Raw genomic sequence first — 26,443 nt, forward strand, 5'->3', positions numbered from 1 at the left:
ATGGTTTATGCCATTAATGAGATCAACGAGAATCCAGAACTTCTGCCAAATATCACTTTGGGCTTTAGGATTTATGACTCCTGTTATAAGGAAACCCAAGCAGTTGAAGGGGCAATGAGGATTTTATCAGAGATACAGAGGGCAATCCCAAATTACAGGTGTGAAAACATTTCCAAACTGGTAGGGTTAATTGGAGATCTTCAGTCCTCCTCTTCCCTTGCAGTGGCAAGAATTTTGGGACTTTACCGGTTTCCCCAGGTAATTGTAGACATTTGTACAGTACAGTAACTTGAGACAAGTAAAATGTTTGCTAAATATTAGTTGAACATAGAGATGGGCAAAATGTCCACAGAAATGTAAATCCACGGCAGGTTTGCAAGTTCCTTTAATCCTCTGGATCAGTTTCACAATGGCAGATTTCAGCAATACAGAGAAATAATTTGCTGCAACACTGCAAGAGCTGCTGCCCCGAATTGCAGAGGTTTTGGGTTCTGATTCTGTTGGGCCTGACATTACCCCCTAACAGTTTCTTAGGATCTGACTTGTGGAAAAACTTTCAGGTGGGGTGTGAGTCATTTAAAAATACTTTGCATATCTCCCAGGGTTTCTCCTTTTTGAGCACAAGCTTACATTTTCAATTTATTGCTGATTGGATATAGATAGTTGTGTTGCTCACAGCTGCTGCAGTTGTAGAGAACAGAGTGGTCCAATCTCAGTTTCCAAGAGTCACCAACAATACACGTTTTCAAGATTTCCCTAATTAACTAATCTAATTATTAATAAGGCATCATGCTTACGTATGAATCTTACACAAGTTGGACCCTGAACCTGTTGAGATCCCTTGAGGATGGAGCTTGGACAAGACTCATGTAAAGTGTTTGTATTTCAATATATAGAAGTTTGCAAAGAGCATATGATATCAGTATTAGGGTCCAATTCCAGCATAAACGGTATGTGTCAATGTTATAGTTAAGATCATAAAATTTTTGTTCTTAAAAGTTCCTGTTTTGCAGCATTTTTCTTTTGCCGCTGTGGTGATACTTGATTCATTTAATCATTTAGCTGCCAGAGAGGCCTGCAATGCACTGCACAGTAATGCATTGTCGGCACCTCTGGCAATAGAAGCTACTGTACAGTACAATAGCGTTACTACAATTTATTGTAAATACTGTATACTGCTATAAATGCTGCTACATGAAATCCCCACATGCATCAGCATGGAGGGAACTGCAAAGGGCAGAATGATTCTGCTTTGCCAAGCTAAAGAATACACATTTACGCTTATTTCAGATAAGTTACGGATCAGCATTCGCAGATCTAAGTGATAAAATCCAGTTTCCTTCATTCCTACGTACAATAATAAATGATAAAACACAATCTTGGTACTTCCCTAATCTGATGATTCATTTTGGGTGGACCTGGGTAGGAATCTTGGCATCCGATAATGATTTTGGACTCTATAGCAGCGAATTGATGAGAAAAGATATTGAAGCAGCAGGGATTTGTGTAGCATTTTTTATGAAGATATCTGCCCAACACAGCAGAGATCAAACTCTTTCAATTCTTCAGGTCATCAGAAAATCAACAGCAACTGTTATACTAATGTATTGTTCTTTGCCAGAATTGATACCTTTCATGCAAGTGGCTACGGCAGAACATTTTACTGGCAAGATCTGGTTTGCTAGTGCCAGTTGGATCGCCTCTCCTATCTTTTCATACAAGGAATTCTGGGGAACATTAAATGGCACCATTGGAATAACCATTCTTTTAACAAAAATTCCAGGATTCAGAAAGTTTCTCTATAGTATTCATCCATCCTCATACCCAGGGGATATATTTATAAAAGCATTTTGGGAAGAAGGCTTTGGATGCTTATGGCCTAAGGATGATCACAATCAGACTGCATCAGAAAATCTCAGCCAGGGGTCAACCCGATATTGCACAGGCCAAGAAAATCTTCACACATTAGAGAGTTTGGGTTATCATGAAGACAAATCAAGACATGCCATGTTAATGTATAATGCAGTTTATGCACTGGCACATGGTGTCAATGATATGATTTCATGCAAATCTGCCTCCACCTGCTTTAACATTAGTAGATTGCAACCCTGGAAGGTAAGACATATTTGCAACTATTTGTATTCAGTATTTAAAGGTGCTTTTCTGTTTAATTTTTTTAAATATTATGATCAAAGAGGCCACAATGGGGATAATAGCGGTGAATTGTATAAGATACTGTAGTATCATTTATAGGTGTCTCCTTTATTGAACAGTATTTTTAATAAGGTAATTTAGAGACAGTCCTTAGCAGTAAGACAGGAGGAGTTTGTTATGTCATGCAACTACAGTAGGAAGAAGCTGTGCACCACAAGATAGCTGTGGCATCTCATTATAAAGTGTGTTTTTCTCATTCAGTAATGATAAAGAATACTTACAGTATGAGTATATTCACATCTCAGACAGGTTCACAAACCTTCCTTACCCCATATTACACAACATACTGTACCGTGTGTCTTCTGTAGTCAGGGATTCTGGCTGCAGTACATTACATGCAGAACAGAGCACGAGCACACACAATGTGCCACATTCCTTACACATTTTAACATGAATCCCTATATGTTTATTCCTGCAGTATAACACAGTTTTTACAATAAAGTGCATGGCCAGCAAACCTACAGTACAAAAGGACAAAACAGCTGTTTCATCCCTTTGGGGCTTACTCTAAGGGGCCTATTGTAGTAGCTTCGACAACCAACTCATCAAGAATTTTGAGCACTTATGGCAACATTTTGCTACCTAGCTATTCAGAAAGCCTCGATGAGTTGGCCAAATCGTACAGGGAAGGTATTTTTTCGTGATTTCTCGCTCCTGCTCAAATACATCAAGCTGGAGCTGCAAAAATTCAAGTAGTGCCATTTTGATACATTTCCTCTATTTTAGTACTTCCGGTGAGATAATCGGAGATCTGGAATTGTGAGTTTATCAAAGATCTAATCTCGCCAGCCCTAGGGTGGCGAGATAGGATCTGAAAGAGGGACTGAGAAAAAAAATGCATTTTTCCTGCTTCGGATTGATGCTGGTACATTAATACACATTAATATCAGCTCCGGAGACCCCCAGCTTCTATCCTATGCAATAAAAAATAATTTATGGGCAGCTTCATTACCTTAGCGGTTAACCACTAAGGCAATGAAGGAGTTAGCTACCAGTGCCCAGTTTATTGTGGGTAGTGGGGGTGGGTTAAGGTGGTATTTGGCCCACCAGCCAAGGTAATGGCCAAGTTGCTAAGGTAATGAAGCTGCCTGTAAATTTATTTTTATTGCATAGGATTAGAAGCTGCGTCACATGACCGGGGCATTTAAACGTATAGGAGATACCAGTACTCCATACCGGGGCCTTTATCTCAGGAAGCAGAGGGTTCCCGGACCTGAAATGAATGTGGTTCTGGTCCAGAGACCCTCTGCTCCTGCACACCAGTGTTCACATTTTAATAAAAACACTGCGATCGCCTTTGAGAGCTGTGCATTGAGAGGCGGCTCTCTGTGTTCAGCTCAGATTGCGAGAAAATCGCAGGGGGAGAACTTAGAAAAAATCGGAGATGAATTTGCTGCTACGCGGAATGATTTTGGCATTTTCGTACCTCATGGTTTGAGAGGGTTTCAGATTTTTTCTGAATATCGTGATAACACAAATGACAAACTGTTAGGCGGGAACATGCCAAACCTTGTGAGATAGCAGCAAACTCATCGAAGCTACTAGAATAGGCCGCTAAATCAACAGAAGTGGTGATAGAATAAGCCCCTAAGAGTGTAATGGTTTATTGGTAGGGTGACCATTCGTTCCAGTTTTGCCGAGACAGTCAAGGTTTTTTGTGTCCTGTCCCGGTTGCTGGTCCGTCCCGGAAATGTCCTGGGTTTTGGCCCTGGTCCCGGTATGCGGCGAGACGGCAGCGGTGAGGAGGATGCAGGAGCAAGTACTGTAAGTATTTCCTATGTAGAGAATGAATGAATGCTGTATGCCGGGGGGGGGGGGGGGCTGGGACTTAGAATGCCGGCCGGGAGCAGGGGATTGGCTGCAGGTCAGAGGGTGCCGGGGGCGGGGCTTCGCTTCTTTCTACAGAGCACACGGTGGGTGGTGTGTGTATGTTCGTTCCCGCTCCTCTGTTTGCTGTGCGGTGTTTTCCTCCCTCCCCCCCATGCACCGGCTCCCCGTGACTGCCTGCCCGGGGTGATAGGTGGTAGCAGGGGTGCACCCGCCGGGGAGGGGGGTTGTACCTTTGCGTCCTGGTGCTCCCTTCCCCCGGCCGCGGGGGCGGGCAGTGGTGGTGCGCGGGTGGAGGGAGCAGGGGGAGGCGGGGAGCCCCTGCTCGGATCGCTGGCCTTTCAACTCTCTCTCGCCCCCCCTACATTCACACATCCGTTGCTGCCTCTGTACTCCCTTTGTGTGTGTGTGTGTGTGTGTGTGTGTGCGTATCAATGGCTGGGGGAGTGTGTGCGTATCAGTGGCTGGGGGAGTGTTTGTGTGTATCAGTGGCTGGGGAAGTGTGTGTGTGTTTGTGTATCAGTGGCTGGGGAAGTTGGTGTGTGTATCAGTGGCTGGGGAAGTGTGTGTGTGTATATCAGTGGCTGGCGGAGGTTGTGTGTGTGTATCAGTGGCTGGGGGAGTGTGTGTGTATCAGTGGCTGGGGGAGTTTGTGTGTGTGTATCAGTGGCTGGGGAAGTGTGTGTGTGTGTGTGTGTGTGTGTGTGTGTGTATCAGTGGCTGGAGGAGTGTGTGTGTGTGTGTGTGTGTCAGTGACTGGGGAAGTGTGTGTGTGTGTGTGTATATCAGTGGCTGGGTTAGTGTGTGTATCAGTGGCATGGGGAATTGTGTATATGTGTGTGTATCAGTGGCTGGGGGAGTGTGTGTTGTGTGTGTATCAGTGGCTAGGAGAGTGTGTGTGTATTAGTGGCTAGGGGAGTGTGTGTGTTTGTGTGAGTGTGTGTGGGGGGAGGGTGAGTGTGTGTGTATCAGTGGCTGTGGGAGTGTGTGTGCACCAGTGGCTAGGGGAGTGTGTGTGTGCATCAGTGGCTGGGGGAGTGTTTGTGTTTGTATCAGTGGCTGGGGAATTGTGTGTATCAGGGGCTGGGGGAGTGTGTGTGTGTGTGTGTGCATATCAGTGGCTGGGGAAGTGTGTGTGTGTATCAGTGGCTGGGGGAGGGTGTGTGTGTGTGCATATCAGTGGCTGGGGAAGTGTGTGTGTGTGTATCAGTGGCAGGGGAAGTGTGCGTGTGTATCAGTGGCTGGGGGAGTGTGTGTGTGTGCATCAGTGGTTGGGGAGTGTGTGTTTGTATCAGTAGCTGGGGAGTGTGTGTGTGTATCAGTGGCTGGGTGTGTGTGTGTGTGTGTGTGTATCAGTGGCTGGGGGAGTGTGTGTCTGTGTATCAGTGGCTGGGGGAGTGTGTGTATGTATCAGTGGCTTGGGGAGTGTGTGTGAGTGTGTATCAGTGGCTGGGAGAGTGTGTGTGTGTATCAGTGGCTGGGGGAGTGTCTGTGTGTGTGTGTATCAGTGGCTGGGGGAGTGTGTGTGTGTGTGTGTCAGTGGCAGGGGAAGTGTGTGTGTGTATTAGTGGCAGGGGAAGTGTGCGTGTGTATCAGTGGCTGGGGGAGTGTGTGTGTGTGCATCAGTGGCTGGGGGAGTGTGTGTTTGTAACAGTAGCTGGGGAGTGTGTGTGTGTATCAGTGGCTGTGTGTGTGTGTGTGTGTGTGTGTGTGTGTGTGTGTGTGTGTGTGTGTGTGTGTGTGTGTGTGTGTGTGTGTGTGTGTGTGTGTGTATCAGTGGCTGGGGGAGTGTGTGTGTGTATCAGTGGCTGGGGGAGTGTTTGTGTGTGTATCAGTGGCTGGGGGATTGTGTGTGTGTGTATCAGTGGCTGGGGGAGTGTGTGTGTATCAGTGGCTGGGGGAGTGTGTGTGAGTGTGTATCAGTGTGTGTATGTATCAGTGGCTGGGGGAGTGTGTGTGTGTATCAGTGGCTGGGGGAGTGTGTGTTTGTGAGTATCAGTGGCTGGGGGAGTGTGTGTGTTTATCAGTGGTTGTGTGTGTGTCTGTGCAGGCCAGCAGTGGCTGTGTGTGTCTGTGCGGGTCTGTCTGTGTGGGTGTCTTTGTGTGGTCAGTGTCTGTGTTGGTCTGTCTGTGCGAGTGTCTTTAGGTTTGTGACTGTGTGCGTCTGTGCCGGTCAGAGAGAGGATGGGGGGAGAGAGAGAATAGAGGGGATAGGGAGAATGGGATGGGGAGGGAAGGGTGAGAATGGGGGAAGGGAGAGAGATTAGGGGGAGATAAAATGGGGGGGAAGTAGAGAGAGAATGGGGGACAGGGCCGGCAACGGGGGGTTTGTCAGGGTTGGCGTTCCGGGCCCGGTGAATCAGGGGGCCCACCCAAGTGTCAGTTACCCACATGTCAGTCAACCACCCTCTCACCCACTCTCTCTCTCTCTCTCTCTCTGCCACTCTCTCTCTGTGTGTCACCAACTCTCATGCTCTCTCTGCCACCCACTCTCTCTGTCACCCTCTCTCTCTCTCTTTTTGTGTGTGTGTCACCCACCCTCTCTCTCTGTCTCACCCATCCTCTCTCTCTCTCTCTCTCTCTCTCTCTCTCTCTCTCTCTCTCTCTCTCTCTCTCTCTCTCTCTGTCACCCACCCTCTCTCTCTCTCTCTCTCTCTCTCTCTCTCTCTCTCTCTCTCTCTCTCTCTCTCTCTCTCTCACCCTATCTCTGTGTGTCACCCACTCTCTCTGTGTCACCCACTCTCTCTGTGTCACCCTCTCCCCCTCCCTCCCCATCCCCCTCCTTGCCCCTCTCCCTCCCCCTCTCCCTCCCTCTCCCCCTCGCTCCCTGTCTCCCTCCATCTCTGTCTCCCCCCGTCTCCCTCTCCCTCCCTCTAAGTCTCCCTCCCTCCTCCTCCCTCCCCCATTCCGTCTCCCTCTTTCCCCCTCCATCTCCCTCCATCCCCCTCCATCTCCCTCCCTCTCGTCTCACTCCCTCTCCGTCTCCCTCCCCCTCTCTCCCTCCCTCTCTCCCTCTCTCTGTCTCCCTCTCTGTCTCCCTATATGTCTCCCTCTCTGTCTCCTTCTCCCTCCCTGTCTCCCTCTCCCACCCTGTCTCCCTCTCCCACCGTGGCTCCCTCCCTGTCTCCCTCTCCCACCTGTCTCCCTCCCTGTCTGCCTCTTCCTCCCTGTCTCTCACTCCCTCCTTGTCTCCCTCTCCCTGTCTGTCTCCCTCTCCCTCCCTGTCTCCGTCTCCCTCCCTCTCTGTCTCCCTCCCTCCCCCTCCCTCCCCCCTCCGTCTCCCTCCCCATCTGTCTCCCTCCCTCTCCGTCTCCCTCCTTCTCCATCTCCCTCCCTCTCCATCTCCCTCCCTCTCCTCTCCCTCTCTCTTTGTGTCACCCACCCTCTCTCTTTGTGTCACCCATCCTCTCTCTCTCTCTCTGTGTCACCCACCCACCCCTCTCTCTCTCTCTCTCTCTCTCTGTGTCACCCACTCTCTGTGTGTCACCCACTCTCTGTGTGTCACCCACTCTCTCTGTGTCACCCTCTCCCCCTACCTCCCTCCCCCTCCCTGCCCCCTTCCTCCTCCTCTCCCTCTCCCCCTCCCTCTCCATCTCCCCCATCTCCGTCTCCCACCATCTCCTTCTCCCTCCCTCTCCCTCCCTCCCTCTCCCTCCCTATCCCTCTCCCTCCCTTTCTCTCTGTCTCTCTCCCTCTCTCACCCTCCCTGTCTCTCTCTCTCCCTGTCTCCCTCTCTCCCTGTCTCTCTCTCTCCCTGTCTCTCCCTCCCTGTCTCTCCCTCCCTGTCTCTCCCTGTCTCTTTCTCCCTGTCTCTTTCTCCCTGTCTCTTTCTCCCTGTCTCTCTCTCCCTGTCTCTCTCTCCCTGTCTCCCTGTCTCTCTCTCCCTGTCTCCCGGTCACCCTCTCCGTCACCCTCTTTGTCTTATCTTAACTGCCGTATACCTACACCGAAATAACATATCCTGCTTTCTTCCAGATCTGACTCTCAAGTTTCACACGGGAGACATCGGAAGACAGGTAGGGAACACCTCCCCTCCAGTACAGTAACTTGAGGGACTGTGGATCAGGTAACATCCCAGGTGGGATTGCTGCTTTAGAAATTGTGAATAGGGGGCATCCTGACACTGGTTAATGGGTTCAGAAGTTATTCACATCTGGCTTTTTTTGTTTTGTTTGATTAGTGAGGTACACACACACACACACACACACACACACGTAACAAGGGCTAATGGTAGTAAAGTATAAGTGTAATACAATAAATAAACTGTTCATGTAAAAAAAAAAAACCTGTGCGTCCCGGTTTTTCATTTTCAAAATCTGGTCACTCTATTTATTGGGATCCATGTTAAAGTGGATACAAATGAACAAAATAATGCACTATGGGTCAGATCAACAGAGCTCCATTAAATCAGGGCCCAAATTATACTGATAAAGACCAAGATAGGACTCTGCTCAGCTAATATATGTGAATAATCAATCTTGATACTTATAGGGGGCTGCTGTTAGAAAAGGTAATATAACACTAATATAACACAAGAAACAGAAACCCTATTAGGAGCACTCAACTCCTACTGATATATTAAAAGAAAATACTTTATTTATAACATATAGGAAAGAAAGCTACGCACATATGTTTAAAACCTAAGGACGCAGTGAGTAGGATACCCCTAACTTATGTGTTAAACTTCACTATGGGTAGTGTCATGCAAAGCCTCACATTAATAGGTGAAGAACCCCCTTTACATATCACCAAAAATTGCCTACTCCATTACTTGGTAGGACAGATGTTAAGGGTAATAATGTAGGGCTATAGTTGTTGCACTACAAAACTCAAACCAGAGCGGCTGCATATTCTACATTAATAATTCGCACCCGTAGTCTGCAATAATATTGGGACATCAGTATCTCCCTTGCTGTGCTGCTGGTAAGTGTTTGGACAGATAAATGTGAGTGCTTGCAGATCCAGTGCCGGTAATGGTGTACTTATACCTTTAAATCTCCCGTTACTTCAGGATCAGCTGCACGGGACTCAGCTCTTGGCGATCACCAGCTAAAATAACAGGTGAAAACCCCCAGGTTGTTTCAAACTAGCTGATGCTAGAGGCTGCCTCCTGGGGCCCACATCATAGTTTATCTAACTATAGTAGCAGCGGTGCACTCTCACTGAGAAGCGGAACCTAACATTCCAGTCGCGTCCGTGACGTTGTCATGGAACAAGTATCCCATTTCTGCTCTTTCTGATCACCCCCCTTCTTTGCAGGTTCTGCCTGTCAGTTCCTGATTACAGCTGCATGTATATTTGCTCTGCACACACACACTGTGCCTGTGTGACTTATACAATGTTTCTATTCCTGCCTCTGTTCATGAGGTCTCTGAGTTGCTATAGCAACCTCTGAGATCTTTCTCAGAATGGGCTATTCTGCCCCCCCCTGCCTCGCTGACAGTTAGTTTGTCCCATCTCACTTCTAGTGTGACCCTTGCTCCCCACTTCCTTTTCCAACCTGGACACAGTGAGTACAGCATCTGCCTGCTACTACTCTGGCAAGGCCCAATTCTTTTCACCTTTCCCTACTATCAAGCACTCTCACTATAGAGAACTCTCTCACAGCACCATCACCTACAAGTGCCTTTGTGTATCAATGCTTTCCCCAATAAAGTGAAGAAAAGACAAAGAACTTGTTGTGCTTGTAAAAGGAACGAGTTGAGCTATCTGGGGCTATTCACACATCACACATGACTCTGGCTTCAGAACAGTGAAAAGAAGGACTGTGTGCTTTGGGGAAACACACAGGAGCTGCTACTCACAGCCTTTATGCTAATACTGAGCAGTCTCTGCACACTGATAAGCCAGCAGCCTTACACTGCCAAAACACAGCCCAGTGTCTATAGCAGTACAAGCAAGTAATTTACACTGTCAGATACAGAGCAGTCTCTGCACCCCACTGACAAGCAAGCAGCTTTACTCACAAGCAAGCAGCTTTACATTGCCAATAAAGAGCACAGACTTTCTACTGCAAAAGCCTTACATACAAGCAAGAAGATTTACACTGCACACAGAGCTGCAGCTTAATACAAGGCAGCAGCACAGCAGTCAGACAAGTGCATTATACACAGAACTTTGATTGCCCTTTCTGTTTTTGAGTCCACCCTCTGCACAGCCTGACAGTGAGGAGCTACCATCTCACCTACCCCTGCGCACGTCCCCACGGCTAGCGCCACCAAGGGCCATGCCCCCGGACGACCGCCAGGACACGGGTCAGAGCCACCGGACACCTGTGAATACAGCTACCCCTACGCTGAATGCTGCAGGACACCGCTCAGCATCATCTGAGACAGTCGCCCATTGCTGACGCAGGTAACAGGCCACACGCCACATGCACTGGCTAAAGGCCTACATAACCTACAGCATGGCAGAACTCAGATCCCCACCAGACCCAACGCAGGAGAGTGACCACTCAGACTCAGAGACCGCCGCACAACTGCCACAGGCACAGGCAGATGCAAGGCCTAAACGGATAGTCACACTCACACAAAAGGCCCATGAAAAATATGAGGCTGGCATTGACGCACACCGCGAAAAATTAGAGAAGGCCTGGTAGGAGACTGATCGTGAAATATGTAATGTTGCAAGTGCTAGCAATCAAGAAATGCAGATTAAGCAAGCGGCTTTCCTCCACGCGGCGGCAGTGGCTGCAACAGCAGCGGCAGCGGTGGTGGCAGTGGCGGCGGCCGCGGTGACATTGGTGGTGGCAGTGGCTGCCGCAGCGGCGTTCTGCTCCTCCTCTTCTATGCGCGCTCTCTCTGCCCTCACGGCTGCCTTTTTCCGACTATATTCGGCCCTGGCACGTACGGCCTCTGCGGTGGCTTGCACCTTGGTAGCGTTTGCGTTGCGCTGGATGCGTTAGATTGTGCTGATCTTGCTGACATTGATGAGTGCCTGGATGTGCTGGAGCGCTGCGATGAGGTCACCAGGAGGAGCTCTTTTCTCTCACTTTGGGTGTCCGTGATTGCGGTCTGCACGATGCCATCACGTTCTAGATCAATTGCCTTTTGCAGGTCGCGTTCCCGCAGGCTATGTGTAACGCCTGTATGCCCGCAGACCTGGCCAGTCACCAGTACTGAGGTGGGTAAGGGTATAACACACACCCACAGCAGTGAGGGCGTGCCCGGAGTGTGGTAGTAGCATTGCCGGGCCTGGAGAGTAAGGGTTAACGTAATACTTGCTGAGTCTCGGGTGCCAGAGGTCGGAGGGTAATGTCCAAGTACCAGAGTTCAGGGGTTGGAGAGAGCAGCGTAGTGATGTCCGAAAGCCAGGGTCTAAGGGCAGTAGAAAGCAGCGTAGTCAAGTCCAAAACAGAGTTCAAGTTCAAGGCAACGAATCCAAACAGGGGCAGGGGCAGGGACACGAACCAGAGCTGAAACAGACAAGGGAGCTAGGCATAGACACTGCACACACAAGAGCTACAGGAAAGCTATGCAGAGCAAGGACTGAGAGGAAGGAGTGGGGTTATATGGGAAGAAGGACCAATGGGAGTGAGGGGAGGAGCAGAGGTTAGAGTGGGAAGTTGCAGAGATAGGTCTGTGAGAGCAGGGGAGGAGACAGGGAGGTAATCTAAGGTAATAGCCTGCAACAGACGGGGGGCAGAGCCAGAGCGTGGGGGAGGTAAGTAAGTAGAGCGGGTGCGTGCACCTTCTGTAACACTGCTATGCGCGCACACCGTACGTGCACCAGAACGTGGGGGAAGACCAGCGGAGGAGGTGCACGGGAGGGAAGACAGAGGGGAAGGAGGAATGGAGGAACCAGGTAAGGAACGGACAGGGGTGACAGAGGCACGCCGAGGAGCGTGTGAGGCCCGATAGGGAACCCGCGATCGTGAACGCGCGTGCTTGGTGAGGGGACGCCTGGGCGTGGGGATCTAGCCGTGGAGGAACGGCTGAGGGAAGAAGGTAGAGTTAGGGGAGCGGAGGAACTAAGCACTGTGGAAGCTGGGGTGACGGGGACACGCTGGGAACTGCGAGTCCCCCGATCCGTTACACTATTTTCCATGTTAGTCCTTGTCAGATAGGTAAAATATGCTTGTTACAGCGTTACGTAACGTCTTTGGCATGACTTAATCTGAGTAATACAAAAACAGATTACAATAAATAATAATTCATTACCGTAGCGGCTATCCACTATGGTAATGAAGCTGCATTAATGTACATTTAAATAATAGTGTGTGGGAGCAGGGGGTTCCCTGCTACCACACAATATTAATAAAAATACATTAAAGCAGCTTCATTACCTTAGCGGCTATCCGCTAAGGCAGGCCTGCACAACTCCAGTCCTCGAGGGCGTAAACAGGCCAGGTTTTCAGGATATCCCTACTTCAGCACAGCTGGCTCAATTAGTGGCTCAGTCATACTGAGACACTAATTGAGCCAGCTGTGCTGAAATAGGGATATCCTGAAAACCTGGCCTGTTTACGGCCCTCGAGGACTGGAGTTGTGCAGGCCTGCGCTAAGGCAATGAAGGGGTTAAGGCATAATAGCATGTTTATTGGAGACAATTGCCCCCAATAAACATAGCAATATACCGCACACATCCCCCCCGCCCCGTAACACATACACTACATTAATGTGCAAAATTACTATTATCCACATATGGATAATAATGCTTTTGTCCATTAAATATACATTAATACATTAAATACATTAAATACATGTTGTACTCACCCTTGTCCGGCACCCACGATGAAGGCCAGCCGCATCTTCCTCCTCATCCATACACTGGGGTGCTGAAAAATATACAAAATAAGAACAAGTGCCAAACTAATGTCCCCTAACCCCTTAATGACCTTAGTGGTTATGAACTGCTACAGTCATTAAGGGGTTAAGCCATCCTGACCCGATACCCACTTATTTGTACAGTGGCTTCATCATGTGTATATATATATATATATATATATATATATATATATATATATATATATATATATATATATATATATACTGTATATGCATGATTAACCAATATACAAATAAATACTGTACATGGCCAAATACAAATCTCTCCCAATATCAAACATCACCAAGCTCAATCAATATCTAATAAATCAAAATACAAACACTCAATTTGACAATGTGTACACGATACAAATAATCTTTGCATCATATATAGTATGTCAAACAATGCTCCAAATCAAAGACACTAATCCAAACAAGATACAGATACAATCATTAAAGAAAAACAAAGCGTCAATACAATTAATTAACCATCAATTAATCCAATCACCAATCAATTGCAATCCAATTCAAGAAACACACTTAAAATCCTACAATCAAACCATTGTGTAAATTAATTGTGTTGATACTTTGTTATTCTTGGTTTTTCTTGTATTGTATTGTATGTCTTTATTAATATAGCGCCATTAATGTACATAGCGCTTCACAGCAGTAATACATGTGGTAATCAAATAAATAACAGATAATATAAATAACAGATCATGGGAATAAGTGCTTTAGACATAAAGGAAGAGGAGTCCCTGCTCCGAGGAGCTTACAGTCTAATTGGTAGGTAGGGAGAACGTACAGAGACAGTAGGAGGGAGTTCTGGTAAGTGCGTCTGCAGGGGGCCAAGCTTTATGTATCATGTGTTCAGAATAGCCACAGTGCTATTCATATGCTTCTTTAAGCAAGTGTGTCTTAAGGTGGGTCTTAAAGGTGGATAGAGAGGGTGCTAGTCGGGTACTGAGGGGAAGGGCATTCCAGAGGTGAGGGGCAGTCAATGAAAAAAGGTTTAAGGCGGGAGAGGGCTTTAGATTTAAAGCGGGTAGACCACCGGACACCCCCGCTAGGACCCCCGGACACCCCAGCAGGCCTGTTGTATGGATGGTGTGCCAGCAAAAAGGTAAACAATGAATTTTTTTCTAAGTCCAGCTTCTTTTGCGCCTGCCTATTGCTGGCGCGTTTGTTTGGCGCATTTTTTAAGGCCGATTCACTTAGCGCTGCTTAGTGAATCGGTAGTACTGGCAAAAATCAGCGCAATATGCTGATCGTGCGCATTTTGCACCGAGGGCAAAAAAAAATACCTTTTAAGACCGATAAAGCGCCGTTATCACTGCTTATTGAATCGCAATACAACTTTATCGGGCTTAAAGGGTACTTTGCGCTCTTAAAGCCACTTAACGGAACTTAGTGAATTGGCCCCTATGTCTCTAACTCTATTTAGAGATTGCCATCTCTCCTTTCTTCGCCACTTCTCAGTTCACACAAACCCCTTTCTTACCTGCGCCCTCTGTCACTACACAGCTATACCCCATGCACTAAAACACACCCCTACAAATCATCCTCACACATTCTCTTTCTTTCCATGCTTCCCCTCCTTGTTTCTGGGGATAAATCTCCCAATCCTGGTCGCTGTCTTATTTCAACATGCTCTCGTCCTTGCCTCCCACATGCAATTTCCACTCCTTCTGGTGTCAACCCCTCTAACCTCATATTCATCCCTTGTCACCCTCTCTCCCTTTCTCATGTGTCCTTTGGAATGCACGCTCCCTTTCTAACAAGTTCCTCTCTCTGCACACATCTTCTTTTTCTCTCACTCTCTGGTCCTTTTTGCTATAACTGAGACTTGGCTCACTCAGTCTGACTCTGCTCTGGAAGCTGCCCTCTCTCATGGTGGCCTTTCTTTCTCCCACACTCCGCACCTGATGGCAGGGGTGGAGGCGTGGGGCTCCTGCTCTCCTCTATCTGCTGTTACCGAACCCTCCATTCCTTCCTCTCTTGCTTTTCCCTCCTTTGAGGCTCACACTGTCCAGATTTTCTCTTCTCTCCATGTCCACGTGGCGGTCATTTATCGCCCACTTACCTCTACTCACCCCCCTTCTGTCTTTCTCTCAAACTTTGAATCCTGGCGCTCTTTCTTTCTCTCCTCAGACTCCCCTGATCTTCTCCTTGGGGACTTCAACTGCCACATTGATGACTCCTTTCTCCCTTGGGCTTCCCACTTTCTCTCTCTAACCTCTTCTTTTGGCCTTCAACAGTGGACTGCAGCCAGCACCCACAAGGATGGCCTCTACCTAGACCTGTTTTTCACTAAAAACTTTTCTCTCTCAGATTTCTCCATTTCCCCTTTTCCTCTCACTGACCATAACTCATCTAATTTTCTCTCTCTCACTACTCCCCTTCTCCACCTCCATCTACCCCTCATCTCTGCAGAGACCTGCGCTCCATTAACCTACTAGCTTTTGATTCTACTTTACGCTCCTCCCTCTCCTGTCTCAGCTCTGCTCCAAACCCTGCCAACCTGGTCAGGAACTACAACTCTGCCCTATCCTCCTCTCTTGATCTACATGCCCCTCTTTCTCTCTGCTGTTCTCATTCTTTGAACCCAAGACCCTGGCTAAATTCCCACATGCACATTCTGCATTCCTGCACACATGCCTCTGAAGGTCTCTGGAGGAAATCTCACACTCTCGCAGACTTCCTTCACTACAAATTTATGCTATCCTGTTTCAACTCTGCCCTCTCTCAAGTTAAACAATCCTACTTTTCTTCACTAATCAACATGCACAAGTCTAATCCATGCTGACCCTTCTTTGTTTTTGACTCCCTACTCAGACCACCCTCTGCTACCTGTTCTGCTTCCTCCATCTCACCTCAGGACATTGCTGACTATTTCAAGGAAAAGGTGGAATCTATACGCCAGTCATCCCCTCTGTACCTTCCTCCCATCCTAGACCTCTTCCTAAAACTCTCCTCCTGCCTTTCTTGACACGTTTTACTCTTTCACAGAGGAGGATGTTGTTGCTGATCTCCTCTTCTTCCTCTACCACTTGCCCTCTTGACCCACTCCCCCGATCTACTAAAACCTGTTGCTCCTTTCATCCCTATGCTCACACAGATTTTTAACTCCTCCCTCCACTCTGGTACCTTACCCTCCTCCTTCAAACATGCAACAGTTATACCATTACTCAAAAACAGCAAGCATGACCCTACCTGTCTTTCTAACTATCGACCTGTCTTCCTCCTGCCTTTGCTTCTAAACTCTTTTAACGGCTTGTAGTCTCTCACTTGCGTCATTTTCTCAACACCTATTCTCTCGTAGACCCTCTACACTCTGGCTTCTGCACTGCTCACTCCACTGAACCAGCCCTCACTAAAATACAGTAACTAATGACCTCCATGCTGCAAAAGATAGAGGTCATTACACTCTGCTCATATTACTCGACCTCTCTGCAGCATTTGAAACTGTGGACAACCTTCTTCTCCTTCACATTCTACATACTCTTGGCATTCGTAACAGAGCTCAATCCTGGATATCCTCTTAACTTTCCCCTCATACATTCAGTGTCTCTTTTGCTAACACCTCCTTCTCCTTTATCGATCTCTCTGTGGGGGTACCCCAGGGCTCTGTCCTGGGACCCCTTCTCTTTACACACTCTCTAGGTGACCGTATCACATCTCTTGGGTTCAAATATCCCCTCTATGCTGATGACACATCAATTTACTTTTCTACCCCTGATCTTACACCTGCTGTACAGACTAAAGTTTCTGAATGTCTCTCAGCTATATCATCCTGGATGGCCCTCCGCCGCCTTAAACTTAACATGGCAAAAACAGAGCTGCTCATACTTCCTCCCATATCTGGCCCTACTGCCTCCTTCCCCATTACTGTTGGAAGTACTATTATTCATCTAGTAGCCCAAGCACGCTGGCTAGGGGTCCCACTCGACTCCTCTCTCACATTCTCTTCTCATATTCAATAGGTAGAATAAAACTATCATTTTTCCCTCTGCAATATTACCAAGATACACCTTTTCCTCTGTTGCTCGACTGCAAAAACTCAGAAACAGACCCTCCTTCTCTCCCGTATTGACTACTGTAGCCTCCTGCTGTCTGGCCTTCCTGCCTCTCACCTGTCTACCCTACAATCTATGCTAAATGCTGCTGCCAGAATCACTCTACTATTTCCGAAATCTGTCTCAGCGTCTCCCTTGCTGAAATCCCTCTCCTAGCTTCCTATCAAATCACGCATCTCGCACTCAATTATCCTCCTCACTTTTAAAGCTTTACGCTCTTCTGCTCCTCATTACATCTCAGCCCTAATTTCTCGCTATACACCATCCCGACTCTTGCGTTCTTTTCAAGGATACCTTCTCTCTACACCCTTTGTATCTAAAGCCCTCTCCCGCCTTAAACCCTTCTCACTGACTGCCCCACACCTCTGGAATACCCTTCCCTTCAATATCCGACTAGAAACCTCTCTATCCACATTTAAGACCCACTTCAAACCACAACTGCTTAAGGAAGCATATGAGTAGCTCCATGGCTGATAATTAATACCTCATACATAACGCTTAGCCCCTTGCAGATGCACTTACCAGAACGCCCTCCTACTGTCTCTGTACGTTCTTCCTACCAATCAATTAGATTGTAAGCTCTTTGGAGCAGGGACTCTTTTTCTAAATGTTACTTTTATGTCTGAAGCATGTCTCCCCTCTTTATGTTATTTATATTATTTGTTATTTATATGATTGTCACGTAAAAGAAAAAAATGCACAAATGCGCACCAGGGATGAAATTAGTATTATTTATTATTAAAAAATACACACATAGACAGCTGAGAGGATCCAACCCCTCCTCAGCTAAATGGGTTGAACTACCCAGATACATAAACCATACATATGGACTCTAAAAATAGAATACCCTAAACAGTGAAACACACACAATAAAAATAAACATTCGATGTTATAAATAATACACAAACAAAGAAAGTAACAACAGCCCAAGGTAATTTAAGTTAAAACCGCCATAGAGGACTATAATACCGCTGACAGGGGGAAACGAACACTCACACTGGGGCAGAGGTGGGAGTCCACGGATGACAGCACCGCCACTTGTGCCTCAGGCAGGCTCCATCTCAGCCTCTCAGCAAACACGCGCAGGATGACCTGTCGTGACCTCTACGCGTTTCGCACCACGTGCTTCGTCAGGAGGGTTGGATCCTCTCAGCTGTATTTGTGTGTATGTATTTTTTAATAATAAATAATACTAATTTCATCCCTGGTGCGCATTTGTGCATTTTTTTCTTTTCTGTTTCTCAGGGTGTCCTCCCCCCTTTTTAGGGGGGATCACCTATGAAGTGGGAGCATCTGGGGAGACGCTCCATGCACGTGCAGAAAAGGGATTTTCCAATTTCTACATCTGCAGCACGAGCGCTGAATATCCTTCTCTCTGCTTTCATGATTGTCACGTATATTACGGAATGTACTGCACCGACACACTTTATTCGAGCAAATACCCGGTATGTACCTGGCAGATACCTGGAATGCGCCGCTCCTCACCTCTGACAAGCCCCGTTGCATTTGCCTTCCCAGCCTGGGTTCATGCCTGGCTGACGGGCGGCTGATCTGTTAAATGATAATGATTAGGATTTAATAGGCTGCAATGCTTCGCGTGTCTACCAGATGGCATAAATTCATGAATTGTAATGCAGTATATATATATGTACTGTGCAGTATTGCAGCCAGCGGGAATAAAATGCTTCAATCCCTGCCGGAAAATACCTCAATGCACTCGGGCAGAAAACAGTCATAAACCTCAATACACCCGGGTATACCCGAATTCGTGGGACTAGCCGAGCTCGAATAAAGTGTGTCGCCAGTGTATATTACAAAGCGTTAACATTGTAACTATTATTACAGTGAAAAAAATGCATTTCTTCTCTTTACAGCTTTTACACTACATAAAGCGGGTGCGGTTTAACAATACTGCTGGACAGGAAGTGTTCTTTAATGAGTTTGGAGAACAGTCATTACGCGGAGAATATGTAAACTGGCAAGCTCTCCCTAACGGCACAAGTAGATATGTAAATGTTGGCGTTGCCATCGAAGGATCTGAGTGGGGTGTCACTAGAAGCAATAACACTATTTTCTGGAGTGGAGGCTACACAGAGGTTAGCAAAATTCCTTCTGCCCTGTATAAACTGTGATTGTCATCTTCTTCGCACACGGACAAAAGCTAACATAGGTTCTATATCCTGAGTTATTTATTGGTCCACGACACATGTAAATCAGCAAGGGAAAGTCAGGGAGACTCTGAATTGAATGCATTCATCTCAGAGCTATTATACAAAATTGCATACATTGGCTAACATTGTTTGCTATTAAGATTATAATGACATTACTCAAGCATTCCTTGTGCACAGGGGCTACTTTCTCTTCTTAAACCTATAGAATTTGAGGTCTCTCATAACTAGCCCAAACTGGCTTTCTGATGAAGAGTAAAAGGCAAAAATTGCCAAAAAAGTCACCGCACCACTTATGAAAAAAGCAAAGAGGGTGAAAAAATAACACATTTATTGCTGACAAACAGAGAAAATAACACAAATAAGCGCAAGCTCCATAGCACATAACTGTATACAAAATGGGAATATTTATTAAAAAAAGAAAGTGTCCCTAGGAAATACACTTACAGGATGCTAAAATAACACAAACATGGGAGAGAAATCTGTAAGGGGTGTCATCTACAGGAGTGGAGGGGTCCGACAGTGATACTGTGTACCTGACTGAGTGAGCTGTGAGCAATTAAGTACTGGAAAGGAAGAACAACAAACCCCAGGGACATTGGGATGCTACATGGACCCACAAATAGTGTCTCTCAATGCAGCAGTTTATGGGTATCCCTAGTATATCAGTGAAGCCATAACCAAAGCAGGGAGGACACAGACAGCAAAAGAAGAACAGATGTACTCCTATCTAAACACTCGTTTAGACCTTTAGGTGAGAGCGTGTCAAGGGAATAAATCCAGATGGATTCCCTGACACATAGTGCTTAAAATGTATCACCTCCTAGTTTGGTGTTAGGTATAGTCTCAATACCCATGATTTTAAGTTCACTGGGATTTTTCGAATGAACTTGAGAAAAATGCCTAGGAACACTCTGCACCAGAACCCCTTTGATAATAGCTCGCCTGTGTTCAAGGAATCTGACGCCTAGTGCTCTTTTTGTGCGACCTACATACTGAATGTTGCATGAACAAGAAAGAAGGTACACAACATATGTAGATAAACAGTTGACAGAACACTTAAGTTGATGCACCGAGTTGTTACTGTATGAAATGAATGTATCAGGCATTAGGAGAAGTTTGCATGTAATGCATCTTGATCTACCACATTTCCTATTCCCATTAACAGGCTGATAGCTACCCAAAATCTGAACAGTATTGCTGAGTTTGCTTGGTGCTAATACATTTTTAATACTCATAGCTTTATGAAAGATGATGGGTGCTGTAGGGGAAAGTTGATCTTTAAGGTGGGGATCTGAAAGCAAAACCTTCCAATGTCTGTTGACAATAGATTTAATTTTAAATAACACAAAGCCCAGCACACACTGTCTTTAGATAATATAACAAATGAAAAGGGATAATGCCAAGAAGAAATGTAATGACATTTAATATGTAACACAAACCACCAGTATCAGAACCACACCCACTATATCAAAAATTGATAACAGGCAAAAACAGAGGGAATAATGGAGGGGGGAGAGGGCAGTGAATAAGGTACAAACAAAGTAGGGTCAAGACAACACATAGGTGGGTACAAACAATAGGGAAGCAGCAGGGGGGCAATGTAACATTTCGGGGAACACCCCTTCGCCAGGCCCATTCCCCCTCTCTCCAGTGGAACAGAGGGGTTCTTCCCTGTCCCTCAGACCCACAATAAAAACGTCAAGTCCCACAAAGAGACTGAATAACCCCCACACACACAGTTCAATAGGGTATTAGTGAACCACCAAAATGGTGAGTATATAGCAAAGTCAGAAGGAGTAGGATAAATGATGTGAGGCAAAAATGCAAACCACAGGCAGTCTAGTGAAACTCAGCAATCCTGCTCCTGTCAGAGGCTGAGGGCATGTGTTATGTATATTGGAGGTATTGGGTCCTCCGTAGTCCGTTGCACCCGGCAAATATTCTTTTGCCTTCTAGTGTGTGCTGTATATCATTGTTCTGTTCTGCAATAGTTTTAATTTTGTTCGAATAGCCGGTTAATTTTGTAATAAATTTCACACTCTCCTCAAAAAAGTTCCTATTTTGAGACTGGAGTGTTTGTACTACATTCTTAATTTTTGATTTCATAAGCAGATCTTGACGTTTAATAGCTCTAACTTTATTGAAATACTCCTGTATGATGTTATGATTATAACCTTTTTGTCTAAAGTTGACAATTAGACGACACGACTGCATCTCAAAGGTGTGTTCCGACGAGCAAATTCTCGTGAGCATATTAAATTGGCTCAGGGGGATATTTTGTAGCCATTTTGGGTGATGACTGCTCGTTGCGTGAAGATAGCTATAAACCGCCACTTCCTTGAAATGCACTCATGTATTGATGTTACATTCATCATCAATTGACAACTCCAAATCCAGGAAAACCGTACATAAAGGGCTATTCTGATGGTGAATGTGAGGCCAAAATTATTTTTGTTAAATTCATCAAGAAGTTGCTTGAGAGTGCCCCATCCCCATCCTTTATGATAAGAATGTCATCAATATAGCGGCCATAGAACACCTAGAACACCAGGCCCGCCACCATCCGTTCATTGGACCAGATGTGTTTGGTCTCCCAATACCCCATAAAGAGGTTTGCGTAGCTGGGTGCAAACCTGAAGGCCATGGCCATACCACAGGTCTGGAGATGGAAGCAATCACCGAAAAAAAAATAGTTATGTTCCAAGATAAAGCCGAAAGGGAGAGAATGAACCTGCATTGTGTGTCATGCAAATTGATAAGTAGATTTCCAGTGAATCAGGTAATACTGAAGAACTTTTATATTTATATATATATATATATATATATATATATATATATATATATAATAGAAAGGAACCAAAGGCACTCCGTGATAAAAGTCACTGGTGTGGGTGCATATCCTATAATGGAATATAAACAATGCGATACCGTTAGGGAACGAAATCAGCATGCAGCACTCCAGAATTGATCAAACAAGTGTATTGAATAAATAGACACAGAAACGATGTTTCGGTCCACGAGTGGGACCTTTATCAAGGTGGTGGAACCTCAAATTCTCCTCATTATCTGTCAATTTCAGTGAATTTTAAAAGATTGCAACTAGAGATGGGCTAAACAGTCCAAATCATTCGCTGTAATTTCTGGGATATTTAAGACTGATTCCCGCATCCCTCCCACCCCCACCAAAAACCAACCACAGATTTGGCATAAAAAAAATTGGATTGTTAATAATCCGGACTGATTCCAAAATCCTTTTTTTTTTTTTTTTTTTTATACTTACAATAGGTTTGAAGCAGGAGATCTCCAGAGCTGACCTCCATTAATTTCAGCTCCAGAAACCCGCTGCTTCCCAAGATTCTTATCTCCATAGGGGGTGCCGGTATCTCTCTTCAGTTTCAAGGTCCCGGTCACGTGGGCTAATAGGAAACTGTATGTGCTGAAGTAAAGGGGGTTCAGCTCTAAAGACTCCCTGCTTCAAGTCTATTTAAAAAAAAAAAAAAAAAACGAAGACTTTTAAGTCGTCATTACGGGTAGTGGTTTTTGGGACTGATCCATGGAAATCCCCGTGTCAAAGGAACCGGTGATTTGGTAGCGTGGCCAAATCCTCAAAAAAAATTGTGACCATCTTTAATTGCAACTGATCATGGCTAATGTCCTGAAGAAACTGAATTTTTCAAGAAAAAAACATATTCTGTAATTACTGTACTTATGCCAAGTGACCACTAGACATTATGACACATGACGTGTTCATCTGAGTTAGTGATCATGTTTAGTAGGAAGTTGATAATATCAGTAGAATGTCTTTAAATTTGCTTCTCAACATTTTTTGTGGTTTTCTTCTAGATTTCACTAGATTCACTGCAAAGCTCACATTGCTCTTGAATGCCTGACAATACTGTACCTATTACTCCCCAGAGGGAGTTGCTGAGGAAAAGCTCAGCCGGAGACAAAGAGAAAGGTACCCTCCAACCCGGGTAACCTATGACCAAATTGGGGCACCCCATTATGAGGCTCAGCAGTGGGCTCGCAGTAAAGTGCAGTCTGTAATAGTGATGTTCAATGAAATGTACAATTTGATATAGAGCTGACAATGTGTAAGATTGTGATTGATTGCTGCATTTTTATTATATAATGATTTAATGCAAAGTTTCATTATATAACTTCTGAACATTGTTGCTTAAGTATGTGGCCCAAGCGAGGTCACTGGGATTTTTACCAGGGGCAGTGTGTAGCCCTGAGCTCTTTTGTGCTCCGTGACCCCCCCTTGTTACCTCCGCTACCGGGCGCGTTGGTGAGTGCTGCCGGAGTCAAGCAGCAGACCCACCGGAGATTCTGGAGGGCGCCGCCATGTTTGTTCTCGCACATGCGCAGAGTAGCGATGTGGCGGGAGGCCCCGGTTAGCTCGTGCATGCACAGATAGAGAGTGTGAGCCCCCCACCCATCAGGAGAGGAAATAGCAGGGACTACATGTCCCATGAGCCTCAGGAGCACACCACATGACGCCAGGTAGCCTATAGGGCTGGAGTATCTCCCTGCTCTCAGGGATTGATACATTTTGCGCACGGAGCCCACGTTGAGTCAGGACCAGGAAGAGCAAGGGGTAGGAGGTGAGTGCAGGGGTCTGTGACCCGCTGCATTAGGCCAGCAGCCCCCTAGACCCCAGTGAGGTCCTGAGTCACCCATTACAGCTTGTTGTGCTTCAGGGACATGCTCTAGGTTAGGGACCCTGCCCCTTAGTAACACATATATTGTCAGTGAGGGACTCAGCGGACGCTGCACTTCCCACGAAGAGGCTTGGGATCAAGCCTAGGGTACCGAGAGAGCAGGACTATCTCCAGGGTGGGATCGCCCCTAATGGATCACCGCGCTGGTGAAACTAGGACATTGCACAGGGGGTTGGCGGATCCTTTTTGAAGATCTTTTAAAGCTCAGGTGCCGTCGCACTGGGCAGGTATTGTTATATAAGTGCACCAACAGAGTACTCACACATAGTGGCAGTGCTGACAACGGGACAAGATATATACTGTGGACACGGTGTGGGGGTACACGGTGGTGGGCACAAGGTATACACTCCTAAGTGAGAGTGAAGGATATTGGGGACTGTGGACACGGTGTAGGGTTATCATCCGGGGAAGTAGTGTTACAGGGTGACCCTGAGGTTATACACTGTGGATGTCATATGTTTGATGCCTGTGTATTGTGTGATGTTATTATCTGAATATAGTAAACCTGTGTTATATATACCTTTGGTGTATGTGGTTAATATATGTGGGTCCTGTGTGGGGTACATTCTACACTTCAAGAATCCTACATAGGTGGAGGCGCTGTAAGTAATATCGTTCCAGATGATTCAGCCCAGGCTCTCACTAGCGGAGGCTCAGGCCTCCTGTGAGCCTGACAGGTATAAAGCACAAAAAACACCTGGTAACATATAGTTTCCCCCTCACATGCACTCTATCTGCGATTGGGGGTGGGGAATAACCGTTACAATGGCAATATATAAAGGGCAATGTGACTTGATGTTTTATTTGCTTCCATGTTGGAATTTGTAGTGTACATTGACCCTTAATGCTTGGCACATCATACTATTTCTCTCTTACTAACTGCAGGTTCCTACATCCATATGCAGTGAGAGATGCCCTCCAGGATACAGAAAAGCTCCTCAGAATGGGCAGCCAGTCTGCTGCTTTGACTGTGTTTTATGCTCAGCAGAAGAGTTTAGTAATGAAACAGGTAAATATCAGTAAAATGTGTAGTACTTGTTTTCTCTCACACCTGCTGTATCTTACACATACAGCATGTCTGTGCTACTAAAATTCTGAACTAATACTTTAAATACATTCATACTGCACTACACAGCATGAAGCATCACATTTGTAATGGAGTCAAGGAGACATTGACATTAACAATCTACACAACACATAACACATACAGAAATTCTTCAACTCCTTCGGGTATCATTTACCGTGTTGACTTAAGGTTCCCAATGGCAGCAAAAGCAGGGATTTTCCACACTTGTTGAATTTCACATTGTTAGGTAGTGTCGAATACCTCAATGCAACATATGCTCCAAGCAGACTCTCCCAGTCCAAGAGAGTTCTGGTGACTTAAATTATCGAAAGCAGAAAGGCACGCAGAGAAGAAAGTTGTAGAATTAATAAAGGAAAATGTAAAGAAAAGATTGCTCTGGATGCTCTTTGCTCCAACACCTCAACGTAATCAATGTTAATACTTACCATTCTCATGTGTTAACCATTGTACACCATGGAATCTTCATTCAGCATTCAATCATTCAGCATAACTCTTCAATAAGACATGAAACCTCAGTTTTAATTAAAAATGATCTTCCCATGTAAAATAACGGCCCTGACCATCCCGTACTTGACCAGTTTCAGTGTGACATTAGATATAGATTGACATTTTCAGGAATACAATGCTTATAATTTATGATATTTCTCTCCATTTAGATTCAATAAGCTGTATGAAATGTCCTGATGGAATGTGGCCTAATGAAAGGCATGATGGCTGCAGGTTTAAATCCCTGGAGTTTCTGTCCTATGAAGACCCGTTAGGTGGCACACTGGCCTCTCTCTCAATCGTGGGTGCTCTCCTCCCTCTGAGCATCCTAGTGATTTTCTTGAAAAACTCTGAAACTCCAATTGTCAAAGCTAATAATCGGGGCCTTAGTTATCTCCTCCTTATGGCCCTAATTCTTTGCTACCTCTGCTCTTTATTGTTCATCGGTCATCCTCTTAACATAACCTGTATCCTCCAACAAATTACATTTGGGATCAGTTTTGTACTGTGCATTTCATGTGTTTTGGGGAAGACCATCATGGTGGTGATCGCCTTCAACTCCACTCAGCCAAAGAGCAACAGACCTGTGTGGCTAAATTCTAGAGTGCCAAACACACTGGTACTTGTGTGCACAGCTATACAAGTGATTATATGTATTAGTTGGATTGCACACTCTACCCTTTTTCAGAATAATGACGGAACATCTAAGCTAGGAACAATAATTGTTGAGTGCAATGAGGGAGCACTAGTGGCCTTCTGGTGCATGCTGGGATATATGGGACTTTTAGCCACTTTGAGTTTTGCACTAGCTTATTTAGCAAGAAAATTACCAGGCAGTTTCAATGAGGCCAAACTAATCACCTTTAGCATGTTGATATTTGGGGTGGTTTGGGTCTCTTTCATCCCTGCTTACCTCAGCACCCGAGGAAAATACATGGTGGCTGTGGAAATATTTGCCATCTTGACTTCGAGTAGTGGATTATTGGTATGTATATTTTTTCCAAAGTGTTACATTATCATCCTGAAACCAGAAATGAACAATAAAGAATGCTTTACAGGAAAGAGAATGGCCCAGAAAAATAAACTAAAATGA

At 45.8% G+C, this 26,443-nt stretch overlaps 1 protein-coding gene across 1 annotated transcript; it reads left to right on the plus strand.

Annotated features, from left to right (window-relative positions):
* LOC142498132 (extracellular calcium-sensing receptor-like) lies at positions 1 to 26,443 on the plus strand. The gene is made up of 8 exons (XM_075606639.1): positions 1 to 258; positions 1,291 to 2,115; positions 2,727 to 2,844; positions 18,149 to 18,276; positions 18,757 to 18,978; positions 21,242 to 21,298; positions 24,663 to 24,786; positions 25,521 to 26,443. Exons 1-8 carry the CDS (start codon positions 1 to 3, stop codon positions 26,441 to 26,443), a joined length of 2,655 nt encoding a protein of 884 aa, XP_075462754.1.

The sequence above is a fragment of the Ascaphus truei genome, chromosome 6 (genome assembly GCF_040206685.1).
Source record: "Ascaphus truei isolate aAscTru1 chromosome 6, aAscTru1.hap1, whole genome shotgun sequence".
NCBI lineage: Eukaryota > Metazoa > Chordata > Amphibia > Anura > Ascaphidae > Ascaphus > Ascaphus truei.

Excerpts from the sequence above, each read along its gene's own strand:
- LOC142498132 (XM_075606639.1), top strand. The coding sequence starts at position 1 with ATGGTTTATGCCATTAATGAGATCAACGAGAATCCAGAACTTCTGCCA. Across the intron at positions 18,277-18,756 it reads TCTGCTTTCATGATTGTCAC|CTTTTACACTACATAAAGCG; the intron begins GTATATTACGGA and ends TTCTCTTTACAG. Across the intron at positions 21,299-24,662 it reads GTTCCGACGAGCAAATTCTC|GTTCCTACATCCATATGCAG; the intron begins GTGAGCATATTA and ends TACTAACTGCAG.